Genomic DNA, 15,479 nt, shown 5'->3' with positions numbered 1-15,479 from the left:
GATATTATAAGGGTCTGGTCCCTAGCTTTCGAATATTAGAAGTGTTCAATTCCCTCTTCGTTACCATACAACCATACATCATACCTCGAGTATTAGTAGGGCTCGGTACCCTTTTCGTAACTATACATTATCATTTCTTTCTTCTATTATCTCTATCATGTTCATACACATAAACATACATAACATACTTACCTTATACATAGCGTTACAACCTGACAGTACGTGCAATATCCGAAGATCGTTCACGTACTATCAAGCAATCATTCATACATTTCACATTATCCACATAAGGCACACACTTATCTCTTAGGATAAGTGTATTAACAAACATATTGAGTATGCACACATCCCCGAAAACGTAACACATAAATGGGGCTAGAAACTCACCTGAACACGGTTACGTTCTCCGTTGATCGTAATCCCTTTCTTCAGTTGTGCACGGCTGACTGTATAACAAGTATACATATCAATTTAACTATCACTACTTATAACATCTTTCTAGTCTTAATTACTACCCACAACGAGAACGGGGGTCCGGGGGCAGCGCCCCTGGCAGCGGGGTCTAGGGGCGGCAGCCCCTAGCAGGGTCCAAGGGGCAGAGCCCCTGGCTGGGGTCGAGCTGCCAGGTCAGCTTGGAAAACTTTTATTTACATTAACTATCTTAACACCTTTTTCATTAGGTTTTTAATTTATTTTCTAACGGTGAACGTGACTTTAGGCGAAGTTAAACCAATACCTATATATATAGAGTTACACCTTCACTTCTCGCTGTAAAAAAACTTCTGAAATGATCCAATACCTATATATATATATATATATATATATATATATATATATAGGATGAGTATCATTACAAAACTGTTAAATTATTTAAGAACTTGAAGGAACCATTGAAACCTAACGCTTTTTATAAAATTTTTTGTATGTTAATGTTATTTGAGTGTAGTTTTATCATTTTGTATATCTATATTGACAATTACAAATTTGAAAATTAGTTTTTATACATATCTATGTTTTGTTTTACACCTATGTAAATCTGATAGTACATAAATTTTACACATATGCAAACTTGTAATTAATATATGTAATCAAAATTTTTTATATAAAATATGATAAAACTACTCTTAAATAATGTTAGTATATAAAAAAGTTAAAAAATGTTTGATTTTTTAGAGTTTCTAAAAGTTCTTAAATTTTTTAGAGTTCTTAAATGATGCTAACATATATATATATATATATATATATATATATATATATATATATATATAGGGTTAGGATCCTAAGAGAACCCTTTGCAAATTGAGAACTTTGAGAATCATTTTGGACCACTAAAAACACATTTAAAAAAAATATTTTAAAAAATCATAAAACAAAAAATAACAAAAATTTTAAAAAAGTAAAAAAACCAAAATTCTTATATTTCATTCTGGTTCATTAAAAAAAAACATCGTATTATACATATATGTATAATTTTATTTAATCTTTAATTACGTAATATACACATATGTACAATATCATTTATCTTAAATTATACACATCTGTATAAGAAAATCATATAAATGTACATATATGTATATATTATACATATGTGTATATAATTTGCTAAGTCGAGTTTCTTTTATGAAACCGGGATATTAAAATAAGAATTTTGGTTTTTTTACTTTTTTTATTTTTGTGTTTTTTTATTTTATGATTTTTTTTATTTTTGGGTTTTTTGTAGTCAAAATGGTTCTCATAGTTCTCAATTTCAAAAGAGTTCTCTCATGATACTGATCATATATATATATATATATATATATATATATATATATATATAGATAGATAGATAGATAGAGCGTTAGGTTTAAAAGAGAACTCCAAAAAAGTGAAGAACTAAGAAACTTTCTTCTCAACCCTTGATTAATTCCCCACATTCTTATGGTGCATAATCAATCACTTATATCACATTATTTTTGTAGAAGAAAAAAAATACATAAAAAAACATTTAAATAATTATAGAAAACAAAAAAAATATAAAAAAGTAAAAAAATGTAAAAAAAAAAAACAAAATGTTTATCTAGCATCCTGTTCTAAAAAAACCCTTCAAAAATTGAAAAATTAATTAAAAAAACAAAAAATATAAAAATAGTAAAAAAAACAAACTTATTTTAGCCGTCGGGTTTAGTTTAGCTTTTAGCGGGTTTAGGTTTTTTTAGCTTCTCGGGGAGGTGGGGGGTAAACACTTTTTATTAAAATTTTACATGTAAATCAACAAATCTCAGTAATATTTTACATGTAAAACAACAATTCATAATCATTTTACATGTAAAATAACAATTTTAATTAACATTTTATACGTAAAACAATAAATCTTATTAACTTTTTACATGTAAAACAACAGTTTTTAAGATTTTGCATGTAAAAGTTAATAGTTTATATGTAAAATAGCACTTTTAATTAACATTTTATACGTAAAACAACAAATCTTATTAACATTTTACTTATAAAAAACAGTTCTTTAAGATTTTACATGTAAAAACTAAAATTTTACATATATAGTAACACTTTTCATTAATTTTACATGTAAAACAACAAATCTAATTAACATTTTACAAGTGAAACAATAATTCTTTAAGATTTTACATGTAAAAATTTAATATTTTACGTGTAAATAGAATTTTTCATTAATATTTTACACGTATAACAACAAATTTTATTAAAATTTTACATGTAAAAAACAGTTCCTAAAGATTTTATATGTAAAACAACACGTTTCGATAATTTTAATGTATATTAAACAATTATATATATATATGGTAGGGTTAACGTAAAAAACAATAGTTTTGTGAGAAGCATAAGAATAGATGTAGACCCTTCGATCTAGGCACTAGTGGTTAAGATTTGTAGTTTCTAAAAGTTGTATAGTTTTCGATTTACATGGTATAGTATCCTATTTAGGTGGTGTACTTTATTTTAAAGTCTTCTCACATTTCTCACAAAATAAATGTTTTTTATTTGAACCCTTTTCAATATATATATATATATATATATATATATATATATATATATATATATATATATATAGGGTTAGTTTCATTTAAGAACTCAAAAAAGTTAAGAACTTCTAGGAACTCCTAAAAACCAAATATTTTTTTATATATTTTTTATTTAATAACATTACTTGGGAGTAGTTTTATCATGTTTAATGTATAAATTTTTTATTTACACATATAAAAAATTGGGGCGTTTTATGTCGTGTGGCGCCCAGTCAGCAAAGGTTGAGAATTTGTTTTTGGGGTGTAATGGTGTAGGGGCTACAAATATGAATTAATATATATATATAATATATTTATATGTATATATAACACACTCACATGCAGAACTCCCCGCCCCCACCATCTCAAAGTCGCCCTTCTTCCAGGCGACAAGCAGAACTCGCCGGAGCCCCTTTTCGCCCACATATCGCCGGGGGGGCGGTGTTCTCGCCCCTCTTCGCCCCTTTTCGCCCAATCTCACGCCCCATTACACACAGCCTTAGGGGTGTTCAAGAAATCTGAAATCCGAAAAAAACCGAAACCCAAATAAACCGATCTGAATTCTTATTCAGATATTCGGATCGGATCAATCCGAATACCCGAATAACTAATTCAGATTCGGATTGGATTCGGATATGGAATTTGAAAAAATTCGGATTGTTCGGATTGTTCGGATATCCGTTTAATCCGGAAAAAAAATGTTTTTAGTGGTATTTTCCGGTTTGGTATATTTATTAGACTACTATTTGAAGTTTAAATTTTAATTTGTGTTAAGAGTAATTCGTATTTTCCGTTTTGTATGTTTATTGTGATTCTAAACTATTAAATGTTATGAACAAAAAAATACGAATATTTTTTAGGTTTATTTCGGATTATTCGGAAAATTTCGGATTATTCAGATATTATCCGAATCCGATCCGAATTGAATTCGGATAGATTCGGATCGGATAGGAATATTCCTAATTCGAATCGGATCGGATTTCGGATAGGGTCCAAAAATTTTCAAATCCGATTAACCCGAATAATCCGTTATCCGATCCGATGAACACCCCTAGACCCAGTAGTATACCAAACCATAATATAAGAAAAAAAAATGGAGAAAATAAAAGAAGTGAGTTTCATCCCACATTAGTGGAGGAAAGATAATGAAACGCTTCCACCTTGGTATAATTAAGAAAGTGAGTTCATGTCTCAAATCATTTCTAAGTTTGTTCTAATGAGTTCTATGCTATTGGGTATGTGGTAACCATCATCGGTCTTATTCTGAGTCAAGGACCGAACCAAGACCGAACTCTCGTTTAGATGCTTTAAATTTAAAATGATTTAATAATATGTTACATGTAAGATTTGTATATAATAAATTCTAAGTTCATTTTAATAAGTTCTATGGTATTGAGTATGTGGTAACCATCCTCGGTCTTATTCCGAGTTAAGGACCGAACCAAGACCGAACTAAACCGAGTTCACTCGCTTAAGACACACTAGTTGTTTTTTGGGCCACCGAATCTCATATTTTCTTTAAAACTATATTATAAACTAATTTTAATTGTTTTCTTAAAATACTTGGTATGTCGGATCCAACTTGATCTTATAACAAGTTTGGACCGACAAGGCCAAACACTCGCTTAACGGGCATCAAGGTTCTTCTTAATAGAACTACACACTTGGTCAAGTTTCTTTTGATTTTATTGAGTTATCTCATAACATTTATCACTTTGGAATCTCGGCTTCGGGCTTGGCCAATTATCAAGACTCGAACCGAAAAATCCGAACACTCGTAAATGTCGTTTTGGTATCTATTTAATTTTGCAATATTGCAATTATACCCATATATTTACTTAACAAAGGTTAAGTAAAAAAATTAATAGAATATCGAGACCCGACTTCGAGTAAACTTGCTTTTTAAAAACCATTACTTTAATTCCTTATGTATTTACATTTTATCCTTCAAACTTTAATTATTTATTTTACTTTAAAGCTTTTAAAACCATCTACTAACTCAAGACTCTTTTTAATCTAGGTCTTGCTCGTTGAACTTACCCTTCCCCGTTTTATCGCAAACTAATCCTTCAAGTTAGTTATTTCATGTGAGTACATTTAATCACTTGTTTTCACTTTTATACGTTGAGGGTAATATGCATACTTATCCAAAACAAGAATCATTTATAATACTCTATCCTCAAACCACAAACTCTAGGATGTATGATACTTAGAATACTTGCTCTATTGTGTGTTATATGTTTCATATGATTTACGTGCACGAGTGTTTATTTTTATGTTGTTGTTGAGCCTCAATAAGTATGATCATACGCACCCCTAACTACTTTAGCCTTCTTTTTGGTAAAAGGGCATTGCCCTTGGTAAAATTTACTAAAGAAAAGAAAATGATTACAAACGAGTGCATCTCCCCCCTCCTGGACATTTACCATGGAGGGGTAGACCACAATACGAAAAAAGAAGACATACTAAACTTGCCCGAAGGCATACAAATTGTTGCATACTTTAACAAATCCAAACTAAGATAAGTTAACAAAGATGATCTTTGTGTCTTCTTTACAACCCATCTTCCTTCCAGCTCACATCCAGACTTGATTCCAATCAATATCCTTTGTTGTTACATAATACATACCATTGCATGATGGACTAACTAGCCTTGCACGGGACCACGGCCCACCAGCCCAATTGATTTAACCTTTAGCCCAATATCAGCGGAGCGATATCTTGCTAGCCATAAGCCCAAAAAAACCCCTTGCGTAATTATTAGCCCATATATAAAGCCAAACCCAAAATTTTGTACCATGCTTAACCCAACAAGTTCGGCCAAGCCGTCTTGAATCATCACAAACCCTGAGCAAATCAAGATCAAGATCCCAGAAAAGCTCAAGATATATGTGATCTCTATCCCAAAAATAATAACAATAATATGGAAATTCAAATAATTGCTATACTTAAGGGATAAGATCAAAATAACCCATCCAACCATCCGGATCCAAAAACATAATCCGTACCCAAAACATAGATCCATCACGATCAAACACCCCAAACATAATCAAATTCTAAAGCATAGCAAACCAGGTTCCGATCCACAAAATGTAGGATGAAACCGATCAACCAAAAGCATAGAACCAACGGGAAAAATCAGCATGAACATAAAACATAATCCAAGATAAACTAAGGCAACCATCAAGAGCCGAATGCCAACCCATAATGGAATTTGATCAAGAAAACTCCAATCTCCAGCCTAGTTAAACCAAATTAACAATGTTCAAACAACACTAAAGCTCATCCCCATGAACACCATCCCAATGTGCAATCATGACCCTGATACATACATGCTTTCCACCAAACACATCTTATCCCTTCAACCTTTACAAACCAAGAGCTGGACCAACCTAGTGTTGATACACCAACACCCGGATTCGACCCACACATGTGTGATGTCTCCAGTTCCAACCACCCAAATAATAAAGAAAGACAAGATATATTTCCAGGAAACAAAATGACCAAGAACATATGCATACCATGACACATAGAATCACGACTCCTAAAAGATAAACTTGAAAAGAATGAAGCCGGAAGAAAACACCATCTGAGCCTTTTTACCATGGTTATTCCAGAGCCGCCAAGCACCAACAGTCGTTACCATTGATAGTAGTCTTGAACGTCTTCAACACCATATGACACTCACCCCAGAAAAAAGCCTAGCTATCCTTGATTCTAGTTGTCTAGCATCAAATTTAAGCGAGCTTAAAATTGAGTAACAGTTCAAAGAACTGATTGAATCCTATGAAAACCATAGGACTGATTTGCCCACAGCTAATCAAACAAAACAACACCCCCAGTTCGTGTTTTTTGCTAGAATCAAGTCCTACGTTCTCCGGTTGTCTAGTACATGAGCATGCAAGCATGCTCAAGTAACAATCCAAGAAAACTTGGATTGAGTGACTTCTCCTAGCCGGGGGAGATTGAACAAATCTCAAAGTTGAGGCCTATTCCAGATCAAACAAAACCCTAAGGAATTGTTTGCCGAAGAACAATAGAACTGGATAGAATTTTAATCCCTCATCCTTCTCTCTCTGGTTGTCTAATACCATATACAACAGCATATGGGTAACAATCAAGCAAGCTTGACCGATTGACATCCTACCCAAAGATAGGATCGATTAATCCAAGGATTAATCAGACACGCCTCACACCCTCCGTATGGATACAAGCCAGAGACATTCAACACAAAAAAACCCGGATGTCTATCACCAGAACTCAAGAGAAATCTGGGTAACGAATTGAACAAATCAAATCGATTGACATCAGGCTACGGAATGCTTGATAGATCAGATCCAAAGGCACGGAACCTTCTGATTGATCGAGCATCTAATCCCACGAAGGAAGTAGATGGCCGGGAATGTTTATGCCGATAGGAGAGGAAGGAAAACAATCTCCCAAGTCTAGAGAGAAACACCTTGGAAAACACACACAAAAAAACGCAAATGAAATTTCCTTACTACTTTAGCCTTGTGCTAGTAGAATAAGGCCTCATTATCCGAGTATGTCGGTTGTTACCGATTAGAAAGGATCCTCATTTACTTATGATTTATATAACGCAATTGTTGCTTTTATTTATAGTCTCATATACGTTTGTGGATTTCACCTCATATTATATATACTCAAAACTATAAAATTTCTCACCAACATTAATGTTGACAAATATTATTTTATGCATTGTTACATGTTTGATTATTGGTTGATTAGAGTTTGAAGATACCATTTCATTTGAGACCGTTTAGGTTATTAGAAGAATGAACAATTTATTTTTTATGTTTGATGTTATTTTGTATGAACAAATTTTGTTATTTGGTTGATTGAATGAAATGAATGAGTTGTTTAAATATTGTCACTTTAATAGTGTCTTGTGTTCTTGGGCAATCCGTTGCACCCCGGCATGTTCCGACGCCTTTGATCGGAGTGTGACAAGGATGATAGGCAGGTCAAAGCTCATGCAGCTGCTCACCAAATGACAACATTCAAAGCTTCGAAGACCGTCAAAGGTGATATCGTCTCTTGGCTTTACGAATCTGAGCTTAATCAAGTGGGAACATTGCGTGCAATATTATCAACATATTGCGGATGTTCTTACTTTGCCGAGGTGGGACGTGCGTACATTTGCAAATAGGTTGTTTGTCAATCGTGGTAAAGGCGAGATGACGGATTTGTTCTATCAACACTTACACTTTGAGATACATCACGGTTTCAAATTCTTTAAACCTTATGAAGAAGAAAAAAAGTAACAATTATCTCAAAGAAGAAAGAAAATAACAATTATCTTAACATAGTTGAAAGATGTTGACCTTTTGTTTATTCTTTCTTACTTTCGGGTCTCCTTCAAGTGAGAACACAACCACAAAAAAAAAAATGGAAATTATGCTATCTTCACGCATGTACACCGAAGCCAGACTCAATTTGCTTTCATTTACGTGCAAAGCCCAAGGCATAATCACTTCCATTTATTTCTTTAATATTGACCGTCAATTTGAAAGAGAATGATGGCGGCTCCAAGGTTTGATTCAAACAAAAAACCTATCTGACTTTGATCTTCAATGTTCGAACAGACCCGCGCGACAATCCCAAGGATTTTCCCGGTAATCCAGTCAGCAAACACAACCAACAAAACCAACCCTAGCTCGCAATCTTCCAATTTTCCGATGAGCGAAAGAAATAAATGAACCTCTGCAAATCGTCTCAGTGCAAAACCGTGTGTTCAACAAGCCGAAGCTCTGATACCACTTGTTAGGAACAAAGCGACGCGCAGCGGAAACAATACACTCGGACAGACGATTAAACACGCAATATAACATAAAATAATAGCGATAAACGACACAAGAATTTTACGTGGTTTAGTCCCAGCGGAGGACCTACATCCACGGGCTACAACTAGGTTATTTCATTAGTGGTGCAAAGATTGCAATTACATAGTATGGTTATTTATAATATATGAACCAAGGTTAAAGGCTTAATTAACAAGAACAATAACGGGTGAAGTCTTTGTTCTCCTTTTCACCAATTTGAGCCCAAACCCAAAACTAGCTCAAAGCCTTCACAAATCCTAACACATGACACTGACTTTTACCCAGTTCTTAAAGATATCTAGACTCTTAGGAAATAAGAACATATTTAACAATGTTTACAAAAAGTATATATTCTAAACAATCAATATTACAATTACATGTTTTGAAAGTGTTATCCTATATAATTTATCCCATCATGGCACAAAAATGCAAAAAAGCAACATATCATATAATAAATACTTTTTTATGCACACGCAATGCTTCCCTCTCCTCTACTCATACTCATCTTATCCCTACTTACTTCAAGACCAGTAGATATTATTCACAAGCAGTATATCAAAATCAGTCCCTCAAAGATAGTCAGATTGGAAAGTTAAGTCCTTCAATCATCCATACATTGATACATACACAAATATGGAAATATGCTTAATGTTTTCTTCTTTATTTTCCATTCACGTTGTCAAATGATTTTTATGTAGTAATCGTAATCTAATGTATGTCATGATCTCGAGGGCGGACGAAATTAAAGAGAAGCCCATATCCTGATATCCATAATGTGTCTCGAAAGATAGAGCATGCATGCATTCTTCTCGTTTGATGAAAGTAAAATTTCTAAAAAAAATATGTTGTTTTCGATGGTAGGAAAATGAACATGAAAAGATGGTTTCTAAATTATAGAAAGATGGTTATTTTTTTATTTGTGAATTACTAAAATTGTGAGAAAGGTATAATGTAGGGTTGTTCAAAAAGCGCGAAGCTCGAAGCTCGCTCGATAAAAGCTCGAATAAATCTAGCTAAAAAAGCTTGACGTTTAACAACCTGAGCTGAGTTGGCTTATTTTTGTAACCGGGCCAAGCTCGACCCAAGCTCGGCTCGTCTTGTTGGCCCCATAGGCTTGTTTAACTTCAAAATCGACCTCGAGCCTAGCTAAGCTGCCTTGTTTAGTTTCGGGCACGAGCTTAAACCTACCATGGCTTGACTTGGGCTTGACTTATGAACCACCCTAGTATAATCTATGTTAACATTTTGATGGTTATTAACAAAGAAAAATGATGAGAATAAAAAACAAACGAAAGAAAAACATGTTCCTTATATATGAGATGATGAGTTGCTTAAAAAAACCAAAACCAAAATAAAAAAACAAAACTTTAGCCTTTAAAAACATTTTTTTACATTATAAAATAGATTAAAAATATATAGAGATACTGGATTTTAATCATCTAAATTTTGGGATTTTGGTCGGTATTAATTTCAACTTATACAATTCTCTAGGTTAATCATAACATATTGGCATCTATCAGATCTTTTCATAACGGGAACTAATCTGGATATTTTTTAGACAGAATTACAAATTTTGTCCTTTAAAAAAAGCCAAATTACGGTTCGTGTCCTTTTCTAAGTTTCCTTGCAGGCGGTGTACTTTAAACTTTTTTTTCCTACAACTTTTGTCCTTTACGCTAACTGGGTTAGAAAAACTCAGTTAAGTATGACATGTGCCAGACATGTGATGGGCATAATTGTAATTTTAATATATCCCTCCTTTCTCTCTTCTTTCTCTCTAAGCCACCACCATCACCATAAATTCCGGCCACCATACGAGTAGCTGGTTAAAACTAAATTAAACAAAACCAACCCTTCAAACCTATATCTATTTAGAGATTGAAACCTGCACACCCAAAGAACGATCGGGTTGGCGTTAATCGCACAATGAAAACGACCAACGAGTCTCTAATGTGGATCTATGATGCCATCGAATCCCAATTGAAATCAAAACTTACAAGACACTGTTGATTTCGATCAATCTAATCTTCGGATCTGCAACTCAGGTGCTATGCCCATGATGAATAGATATAATTTGTGGTGGTTTTGGAGCCTTGACGATAGTGGTTGTAAGCCTGTGAAGGCCGGGCGGTGGCGACTGAGATGTTCTCGGGATGTTTGGGGGAATATGTAATTGATCAAGTTGGTGGTTGTAGGGTGTGTTCAATTTAAGAACCCTAGGCGGCGGCCATCTGCTGATGGCAGTGCTCCGGTGTGGGGAAGTTCGCCGTCGTCGTCGATTGTTGCCGGGGTGGTAGTTTGGTGGTGGAAGTTCGCCGTCGTCGTCTAGGGTTACGGATTTGGGTGGGTGATGGCTACGGCTAGTTACGCTAGGGTTACAGCTAGGGTTTTGATGGAAGTCTTAAACGGTAGGGTTACGGAGGTGGTGGTTCAGGTGGCCGGAATTTCGGAGGTGGTGGTTCAGGTGGCCGAAATTTCGGAGGAGATGGTTCAGGTGGCCAAAAAGAAGGTGGTGGTTCAGGTGGCCGGAATTTCGGAGGTGATGGTTCAGGTGGCCGGAAACGGAGGTGGTGGTTCAGGTGCCGGAAACCAGAGGTATGGGAGTGGTGATAGGCGAAAAGACAAAAATGCCCTCACATGCGTCTCACGTGAGGGTATTTAACTGACTTTTTCTAACCCAGTTAGCGTAAAGGACAAAAGTTGTAGGAAAAAAAAGTTTAAAGTACACCGCCTGCAAGGAAACTTAGAAAAGGACACGAACCGTAATTCGTCTTATTTTAAAGGACAAAATTTGTAATTCTGTCTATTTTTTAAGCCAAATATGTCAAAATAAGTAGGCCAATTAGCACACCCCCTCCTTTCTTTACCGGCGCCACCCATCAATATCTTGCAATTGAGTCCACCTCTTGCAATGCAACTTGAAAAACAATGACATTAGGATTTCATTCACCCTTAATCGTGTCTTCGTATCTCCACAAATCAAATCAACAACTTCGTTATCGTCGACCCATTGCTCAATTCCACTTAACTCATTTATAATTGAAACGATTTTACTCTCCTCCTCGCCACACTTGTTGGATCTTGAGTGCTACTAATCTTTCAACATCGGCATTGTTGTTTGTGGTTGATAAGATGAAAACAAAAAAATAAAAAATATTAATAAGTAATGATGAATGGTTAGTAATAAAACTAGAATTTACAATAAATAGTAGAAGCAAAATGGATAATCATAGAAGTTGATACTAGAGGTGTTCATGGTAAACCGAATAACAATAACTGAAATCGAAAAGCTTTTAAGAATTTAAAAACCGATTTAAATCGAACTATGCACACCAATATAGTAAAAGGAACAAAAAATAAATAATACAAAATAAAAAATAAACGCCATTAAGCATCTGGGGTTGTGAGAGAGAGAGAGAGAGAGAGAGAGAGAGAAAGATTTTGAGTTCAAAACGATTAATAAGCGTGGGGAGAAAAGTGCAGTATCATAACTCAGGGACTGGTTTTGTAAATCATTCTATTATTGGATTTGGAGTGCACAGCACGACGTTATTAACCGGTAAATCACACTCATTCACCGGTTACACCCGGTTTCCTTTCTCTCTTTCTTTACTCCTACTACTAACTAATAATAATAATAATATTATACAGTAATTATTATCCCCCAATTTCTTTTCTTTCAATTCAATCAATTGCCGGTAAGCACGCATACATGAATCTAAACCCTAATCTTGATTCGATCTGGGTTTTGTGTAATTTTTGTTGTTTAATTGAAAGTGTATCGATTTGATGTATTGGCGTTTACGCTCGTTTTATGTGGAAATTCTTATTGTTTGTTGTTTTGAATAATTGATATGTAATTTTGTTAATCGAATTAGGGTGCTGGTAAGTTAAGTTGTTGCTTGTTGGAGTACATCACATGTATCAATGTTTATAAATGTATAGCTAATAATGCTTATAACAAGCATGCATTTTCATTGGATATTTATGTTGTCACAGTATTCCTCTTTAAGTTTCTTTTTAAACTTGCTTTCTCTGATTAAATGTAGTTGATCACAATTGCTATATTATCTGGATCTTGAAGTTGAAACGCTAGTACGGTACTGGTTTACGTCGTGTTGCTGTTTGTTTTTATTATGTCGGATGACGAAAGCAATTTGGTTATAATGTCTCGTTTGCGGTTTTATTAACATGGAATGTTGGATATGTAAGTGCAGGATATTATTCTAAGCTCGTTAGGGCTTGCTTTGTCCCTCTCCTTTTGTTCCTTTAAACTTGCATTTTCTATGTAATTGTAGTTAATCAAAATTGTTATAAGTTGATAGAAGAGTATTTGAATTTTGAAGTTGAAACGGTAGTTGGTACTGATGTACGTAGATGGAAAGGCATGTTGCTGTTTGTTTTTATTATGTCTGATAACAATTTGGTTAAATTCTCGTTTGCGATTTTATTCTTTTCACTAACATAGAATATTTGGTACGCAACTGCAGGATATTCTCACCTGGTAGATGGCGGAAAAAGAGGAAGGGAAAGCCGACTGGGAAGTTGTATCACTAACAGCATCTACATACGCTGCTGCTCCCGGTCCAGATACGGGAGACTCCAAAAGTGACGAAAAGAGTGACTTGGTTGACACTAATCAAACTGAAACTTCAAACCCGTTGTTCATGTCTGGTCACTTTGTCTTCCCACCAAGTCAGCATGAAAACTTGCAATTGGAGCCTGAAACCACAGAGATTGTTGATGAACCGGAAGAAGAAGAAGAATATGTTCCCGAATCTACTAAAGAAAAAGGAGAAAGATCTTTTGCTAATATTGAGGAGCTAACCGAGTCTGATAACTGGAATATCGAGAAAGGTGCCAAATTGACAATTAATGATGTGGATGAGAATATTTACAATTCTGGCAAGTTTCAATCTTTTCAAAGTGAACCGACTATGGACAAGTCAAACATAGATGATGAAGACAAAGTGTTGGCGGAATCTATTGGATCTTCTGACTCGTCCGTTGGTTCAAATGTTCCAAGTTTGCCTAAACATACCGAAGAAGATACCTATGATGAATCTGGCTTGCCATATGCAGCATGGTGGAAGAAACAAGCTGTTTCTTTATATGCTCATGCAAAAGAGACAAATACTTTCTGGTCAATCTTCATTGCTGCTGCGGTGATGGGCCTTGTGATTATTGGCCAGCAATGGCAACAAGAAAGATGGCAAGTTTTGCGTCATAGGTGGCATTCTGGCGTGTATGATGAGGTACGCAACTTCATTCGGATAAGTGACCTTTTTTGCTTGCTTACGTTGTACTTGTAGAAACAAGATATATTTTATGCAAAGTTATCAAATGCGCTAGGTGCATAGGCCTTGCTTGGGGCTTAGGCGCAAAAAAAGCAAGGGCCTGAAGAAAAAGAAGCGCACTAGAATAAAAAATTAAAAATATATTATGTATATGAAAAATAATGTTGTTCTTCAAATAAAATAAACAAAAGCTATTTTATAGCATTTAACGTCATCTAAGTACCAAAAGTTTTAAATAGTCAAGATTAAACCGCAATTCCAAAACATGAATAACAAAATGTATCAATATAACGTCTTTGACCTCTCCTAGATCTAAGTTCCTCTAGCACTCGTTGCGTTTCTTTTGCTCGGCTTTTATCTTCTCATGCTCTTGGCAGAGACAATGCCTAAGCGCTCGCCTAGGAACAAGAAGCGCATTTCTCAAGCCTCGCCTGAAAAATGGGCCTAAGCCGCAAGAAGCGAGGGCTTTTAATAACTAGGATTTTATGTACTGACTTACTTTTGTTCTGTGGATATGTAATCAGCATAGCTATTCTATCACTTGGTAAAGAATTTAAGTGCTGCATACTAGAGACAATTTTGGCTGGTACAAGTGGTTTACATGTTATGTTTAAGTTATATTATTTCCATAATAATGAAATTTTAGAATAAATAGTTCTTCTCTTTGGGAAACTTTCGAGTTGTTTTCTTATTAGTCAACGTGTTTTACCTGTTTTGATCCGTTACATATAAAACATTCCCAAAATTACATGTAATGTTTGATGATTAAGGTAGTTTTTACTGTTGACAGAAATTTGGAAGGATGGTGGGACCGATATCCCGATTTAAGGATGCAATCATAGGTAGCAACCGACGAGGATTCTCCATTAGATCGAGAGATCATTGAAGTTAAAGGTGATGCAAAGCTGAAGAAAATAGAGTGGAGGAAAATGTGGAGGTTTTGTGAGTGTGGATAGCAAAGGTTCTGTTTTGAGCATCAGCTGACCAATTTGTAAGAAAACCAGAAAGGATAGAAGAAGTTACAGTTGCTTGTTTGTCCTCTTTTTTTTTTTTTTTTTTTTTTTTTTTTTTTTTTTAATGTTTTTGTGAATTTTGTTTCTTTCAAATGATAATAAATATTATTTGTTAGCTTGCTTGGTTTTCTATCCTTATTAAGCCCGGCAAAATGGCCGTGACTGGTCAGAGGTTGGGTTTGGGTTAGAAAGGGTTCGGGTCAAGATAGGCCGCTTTGAAAAAAAGTATCGTTTTGGTTCAGGTTAAAGTGGGTTTGTACTAAAACAAGATTGGATCAAATAAGTTGTTTTAGATGAAAAAAAAGTACTAAA

The 15,479-nt window shown here is 34.6% G+C and overlaps 1 protein-coding gene across 1 annotated transcript; it reads left to right on the top strand.

The window, feature by feature from the left end:
* Nucleotides 1-13,327: 13,327 nt before the first annotated feature.
* On the top strand, nucleotides 13,328-15,220 carry LOC143592936 (ATG8-interacting protein 2-like). Its single transcript, XM_077072713.1, has 2 exons — nucleotides 13,328-14,112; nucleotides 14,945-15,220. Exons 1-2 carry the CDS (start codon nucleotides 13,366-13,368, stop codon nucleotides 15,038-15,040), a joined length of 843 nt encoding a protein of 280 aa, XP_076928828.1. The 5' UTR covers nucleotides 13,328-13,365; the 3' UTR covers nucleotides 15,041-15,220.
* The last annotated feature ends 259 nt before the right edge of the window (nucleotides 15,221-15,479 follow it).

Source organism: Bidens hawaiensis, unplaced genomic scaffold, assembly GCF_021521415.1.
Source record: "Bidens hawaiensis isolate Kalapana, Puna unplaced genomic scaffold, B.hawaiensis_p1.1 tig00041457_1, whole genome shotgun sequence".
NCBI classification, from domain to species: Eukaryota; Viridiplantae; Streptophyta; class Magnoliopsida; order Asterales; family Asteraceae; genus Bidens; species Bidens hawaiensis.
This window is presented reverse-complemented; position numbering and strand designations above follow the sequence as displayed.

Bases quoted from the DNA above. Each gene is read 5' to 3' on its own strand.
- LOC143592936 (XM_077072713.1), top strand. From the start codon at position 13,366: ATGGCGGAAAAAGAGGAAGGGAAAGCCGACTGGGAAGTTGTATCACTA. The intron at 14,113-14,944 runs GTACGCAACTTC...TACTGTTGACAG, and splicing joins ATTCTGGCGTGTATGATGAG to AAATTTGGAAGGATGGTGGG.